The sequence below is a fragment of the Ciconia boyciana genome, chromosome 4, assembly GCF_034638445.1.
Source record: "Ciconia boyciana chromosome 4, ASM3463844v1, whole genome shotgun sequence".
NCBI lineage: Eukaryota > Metazoa > Chordata > Aves > Ciconiiformes > Ciconiidae > Ciconia > Ciconia boyciana.
The window spans coordinates 1,139,020-1,145,019 of NC_132937.1; the positions used below are offsets into that span (position 1 = coordinate 1,139,020).

The 6,000-nt window shown below is 49.2% G+C and overlaps 1 protein-coding gene across 2 annotated transcripts in view; it reads right to left on the reverse strand.

Moving 5' to 3' along the window:
- LOC140650494 (single-stranded DNA-binding protein 2-like) overlaps positions 1 to 5,427 on the reverse strand; it is a 227,020-nt gene extending 221,593 nt beyond the window's left edge. For both annotated transcript variants that reach the window (XM_072858846.1, XM_072858845.1), the window contains exon 1: positions 5,327 to 5,427. In XM_072858846.1, the coding sequence (XP_072714947.1) occupies positions 5,327 to 5,385 (59 nt within the window). In that variant the 5' untranslated portion in view covers positions 5,386 to 5,427. The remainder of the gene's footprint in view (positions 1 to 5,326) is intronic.
- Between the last annotated feature and the right edge of the window lie 573 nt (positions 5,428 to 6,000).

Sequence of the window (6,000 nt, forward strand, 5' to 3'; positions counted from 1 at the left end):
CAGCACAAATCCAAAACATAGCCCCATGCTAGCTACTGTGAAGAAAATTAACTCTATCCCAGCCAAAACCAGCACATGTATGCACATGCTGAAGCTGCACTTTTTTTTCTCCTGATGCTAGCTCTGTAGTGTTATTTTTTTTAACCATGTTACAGTGGAACCTGTACTCTTAAGCTAGCAGCAGATCTTTTAGTTAAAACAAACATAAACAATCTCCCATCCTTCAAAAAACTTAAAATATTTTGGTGATAATTTTTTATTGATTTGGTTGCAGGGTTGCAAACTGTATCTAAATCCTGAAATATCACGGGAGAGATGATAGGAACATTTCAAGAGATATGGTAGGAACATTCCAAGAGGACAGGCCAGATGTTCTGCTTTTTGGAATAACACGTAAACTGCCTTAAGTATTGAGGTCATCTTTGAACCCTGTTTGCTCCACAATATTATGGCTATAAGAACCATAAGATAAAAATGCCATGTACTCCACACTAATTTATGATGTATCTGACTACTCAGAGGTGCTCCTTGGACCCGGCTTGCCATTTCCTCTTCCCTCAACCTGCTGTTTAGCATGGGAAATTTCTCAGCATTTGTTCTGCTTGTTTTTTCATCCAACATATAAGAGCCAGAAATTGTCTCTATAAAATAGTAGGGCAGGATCATAACATTCAGTGACTTGATTTAACCCATAAGTTACTCTGTGACATTCCTCCAATAAAGATATTGAGGCGTCATTACATAATAGTCTAGATTTTTTTTCTTCACATTCAAAGTTTCAGATTCAGTAAATAGTAATTTTCCAACTCATAGGTGATCTGCCTCTTAATATTTTATATTTGTTATTTAGACTCCATGAATGTCACTGCTTGAAGTGTTTGAAGTATGAGTGTTTTCTAGTGGCAGAATGATCTTTTGTCTGTTTTTTAAAGTAACACAGTTCATAAAATTAAGTAAATTTCAACTGTCTGAAGCATTTGTGTGAATAAGTAATGTTCAACTATAGTATCTACAAGAGTTCAGCAGAATTGTACTGGTATTCTCTTTTCTTAATTGTCAAATGTTTCAAGTAAGTGAAGATGTTTGTATACAGAAACACTACACTTAGGTCCTGCATGGAAGGAAATATATGAGATGATTCTAACAAATCCAAACCAGTTTGAGCGTCTCTCTAATGTAGTATGATCTAATATGATGTACAAATTTCAAATATGTGATTAAAGATGATAAAGCATAGTGTTATATGCTTTAGCAAGATCATTTCTCTTTATGCAGTTTTTCCAGCACTCTAAGAATTTAGACAAAGGATGAGGAGAAGGCTGAGGTACTTAATGCCTTCTTTGCCTCAGTCTTTAATTGTAAGACCAATTTTTCTTGGGGTACCCAGCCCCCTGAGCTGGAAGACAGAGACGGGGAGCAGAATGAAGCCCCCATAATGCAAGGGGAAATGGTTAGCAACCTGCTACACCACATAGACACACACAAGTCTATGGGGCAGGAGGGGATCCACCCAAGGGTACTGAGGGAGCTGGAGGAAGTGCTCACCAAGACACTTTCAATCATTTATCAGCAGTCCTGGCTAACCAGGGAGGTCCCAGTTGACTGGAGGTTAGCAAATGTGACACCCATCTACAAGAAGGGCCGGAAGGAGGATCCGGGGAACTACAGGCCTGTCAGGCTGACCTTGGCGCCATGGAAGGTAATGGAGCAGATCATCTTGAGTGCCATCACATGGTACGTACAGGATAACCAGGTGATCAGGCCCAGTCTGCATTGGTTTAGGAAAGGCAGGTCCTGCTTGACCAACCTGATCTCCTTCTATGACAAGATGACCCGCTTAGTGGATGAGGGAAAGGCTGTGGATGTTGTCTACCTGGACTTTAGTAAAGCCTTTGACACCGTTTCCCACAGCATTCTCCTGGAGAAACTGGCTGCTCATGGCTTGGACGGGTGCATGCTTCGCTGGGTAAAGAACTGGCTGGATGGCCGGGCCCAAAGAGTTGTGGTGAATGGAGGTAAATCCAGTTGGCAGCCAGTCACAAGTGGTGTTCCCCAGGGCTTAGCACTGGGGCCAGTTCTGTTTAATATCTTTATCAATGATCTGGACGAGGGGATCGAGTGCACCCTCAGTAAGTTTGCAGACAACACCAAGTTGGGCAGGAGTGTTGATCTGCTTGAGGGTAGAAAGGCTCTACAGAGGGACCTGGACAGGCTCGATCAATGGGCCAAGGCCAATTGTACAAGATTCAACAAGGCTCAGTGCAAGGTCCTGCCCTCGGGTCACAACAACCCTATGCAACACTACAGGCTTGGGGAAGAGTGGCTGGAAAGCTGCCTGGCAGAGAAGGACCTGGGAGTGTTGGTTGACAGCCAGCTGAATATGAGCCAGCAGTGTGCCCAGGTGGCCAAGAAAGCCAACAGCATCCTGGCTTGTATCAGAAATAGCGTGGCCAGCAGGAGTAGGGAAGTCATCATCTCCCTGTACGCAGCACTGCTGAGACCACACCTCGAATACTGTGTTCAGTTTTGGGCCCCTCACTACAAGAAAGACACCGAGGTGCTGGAGTGTGTTCAAAGAAGGGCAACGAAGCTGGTGAAGGGTCTAGAGCAGAAGTCTGATGAGGAGCGGCTGAGGGAACTGGGGTTGTTTAGCCTGGAGAAAAGGAGGCTGAGGGGAGACCTTATCGCTCTCTACAACTACCTGAAAGGAGGTTGTAGGGAGGTGGGTGTTAGTGTCTTTTCCCAAGTAACAAGTGATAGGAGGAGAGGAAACAGTCTCAAGTTGCGCCAGGGGAGGTTTAGACTGGATGTTAGGAAATTTTACTTCACTGAAATGGTTGTCAAGCACTGGAACAGGCTGCCCAGGAAAGTGGTTGAGTCATCATCCCTGGAGGTATTTGAAAGCCGTGTAGATGTGGTGCTTAGGGACATGGTATAGTGGTGGACTTGGCAGTGTTAGGTTAATGGTTGGACTCGATGATCTTAAAGGTCTTTTCCAACCTAAATGATTCTCCGATTCTGTGATTTTTATGTCCGTAGCCAAGTTCAGCTCCAGCTGTGCCTTGGCTTTCCTGATCCCCTCCCTGCACTCCCAGGCCATATCCCTATAATCTTCCCAGAATGTATATCCCTGCCTCCGCTGCTTATGCATTTTGGTTTTTTGTTTTAGTTTGGCTAAGAGGTCTTGACTTAGGCAAGCTGGCCTCCTGCCTCCCCTGCCTGACTTCTTGCATGTCAGGATTGAGAGCTGTTGCACCCTAAGAAAAATGTCAGCAGGACTCAGGAAGAAAAGTCAGCTAAAAAGAAAAAAGAGTGAAAATATTTTAATATTTCAGCCCTAGAATCAAGAGAGTTTTGTGTATAGCTTGTATCAGGTAGACTTTGCAAAGTGGAGTTAAAATAAACCTATAGGGCTACTGTTTGTCCAGTCAGATGAATCTCGTTCTCTTATCTAGTCCCTAAAATACTGTAGCAAAACCCACCTCCCCCAAAACAAAAAAAACAACCAAAAAAAATCCCAAAAATGCAAACCCAAAGCACTTCTAGTTGAAGGTTCAAGACAAACTGCCTGAATGAAAACTCATCACTCATGTTTGGACTATTCATTGTCATGTTAAATGCAATTCTGAAGCAATACTATTTTTGCTGAAGACACGTGCAAACATATTTTCTGTTAGAGGTCACCTGACCCTCTCAACAGCCTCTCTCAACCTTCTACAGGCTGCAGCAGACTGACTCAGTAGCCTTGACCAGGCTAAAGCCTGGTCCTCCTCCTTCCTCCTTCACTGTATTTGACTTTTCCTCCTTCACAACCATCAGCTCCTACCTGTGCTAAACCAATCTCAGTAATGCAAAGCAAAGCTGCAACTACAGCGAACTTAAAGAGACACTACTCGAAAGACATTTTTCCCTCCAATTATTTTGCACCTACTATATCTGCAAGTAATGTATAACATTATAATATCTGAAGGAAATAATCCTAAAACCCCGCTCAACCAAACAACACTGTTTATTGTCCCACCACTGCCACTATATTTACTATGGGCATTTGACTGCATGTGCTACATTATCAGTTTTCAGCATTTCTCATGTGCACTGTCAAGTTTCTACCAGTCTGAAGTCTTTTATTTTTTTTTTCCTCCTGTGTATGTTTAAATAAAGAAATCCTTACATGGTTTTAGCAGATTTTATTTATATTTTTCATATCACAGTGCCAACACCTAAAAAGTAGTTCTTGCAGACTATTTCAGCATTAGCCAATTTTGACAAAGTTCTAGCGTTTGGTGTCCCTTTTACACACACACACACATACACACACACACACACGACGATCGTTTGCTTTCTTCTAACACCTTTGCTGGTTTATTTTTTTAACAGACGAAAAATAAACGAAACGATGAACACACCACTGCTTTCCCCTGTCTCTTGAAACACAACATCCCTCGCAAGTAATCCCCCCCTCTGCTTGCAGTAACCCCATTTTAACTTCCGGAGAACAATGCACTTCACTCCGTGCCCCCTCCCCGGTCCGGCCGCTGCCCGCACCCCAGGCCCGGACACGACCGGCAGGGCCACCAGGCGGAGAAGAGGAAGACAAACGGGGAGGAGGCAGGAAGATACGCGGTCCCGATGAAAAGTTGAGAGCCAGAGAGTTATAAAGCAGCGGCGGGAGGCTCCCGATGCCCCCGCCCCCGCCCCCACCCGGCGGCAGCACCGTCCCCAGCAGCCAGGCTAAGGCTCTTTGTTATCAAAGTTGTCCCAAAACCTTGCGCTGCCACAAACACCTCCTGGCCTCGCTGGGGCCAGGAGGAAGGGGCGCCCAAGTGCACTCCTCCGTCCTCGCCCTAGCGCGCCGATAGCTCAACGGTCGCCCTCCCTGACCCATCCCGCCGCGCTGAGGAGCGGGGGAAGGGAGGGCGATGGTCTCCGCCAGCACGACCTATGCTTCCCTCCTTCCCACTCACCCAGCCCCTGCCGGCCCCTCCTGTCCCGCCACCTCTCCCGCCGCGGGGTGCTGAGGGACCCCTTCCCGAGCCCTTCTCGCCCGCGGCGCAGGGGGCAGCCTCGATCGCCTCCCTCCACATCGCCCCCAGCCCCCGTGTCGGGCCTCCCTGCCCACCGCAGTGCGAGAGCCAGGGCCCCCGCGGCCCAACTCCTCCCTGCCTCCCGCCGCCCCGGCCCATTCCCGCCCGGTCCCTTCCGCTCCCCACGGGCTCCCCCCTCCTTTCCCGGAGCGCGCACCCGGCCATATCACCCGCGAGCAGGAAAGTTACGTTGTGCAAGGTACGTGCGTGTGTAGGCGCCCAGTCAGGCAGGTTGTACTTACTTCTCCCTGGCCTGGCTGTCGGACGGGACGCTGCTGTTGCTCTTGCCTTTGCCGTACATGCCTGCAGAGAGCTCCGACTGTCACGCACCTGTCAACCCATCACAGCCTCTCCGGGAGCAGCCCCGTCACCATGGAGACGCTGCCACACACACACACCATTGGCCCGCCGCGCAGGAGGGCACACCCCTCGCGCGGTGATTGACAGGCAGAGAACAGGACAGACTACTTCCTTCTCCTCCCTCTCGCTCTCCCCACCCTCTCGGCTCCTCCTCCTCCTTCTTCCTCCCTCCCCTCCCCCGCTTGCGCTCTCTCTTCCCCGGTGCAAGGGGGAATTAGAAACGGTTCTAGAAGGATTTTAAACAACTCGCTGTTCCGAGCGCGCGCTACCCGCCCTCCGTTGCTACCGGCGAGGGAGAGCACGAAGGAGAGAGGGAAAGTGCGGACTGGATTCCGCAGCTAGCACCACCAGCTCCTAGTCTCCCCGTTGTTCAGCCAGCTGCACAGGCCACCGCGCCTGCCGCCCCCCCCGGCACCCCTTGCCCACCCCTAGCCCATTCAACCAGCTGTGGAGTGCGCTGCGCCCCCCATCCCCCGGAGGCTGGGGGCGCAGCCGGCACGGAGTTGCCTCTGCCACCCTCCTGGGATCTAGAGCGGACCTGCGGCTGCCTCCGTCC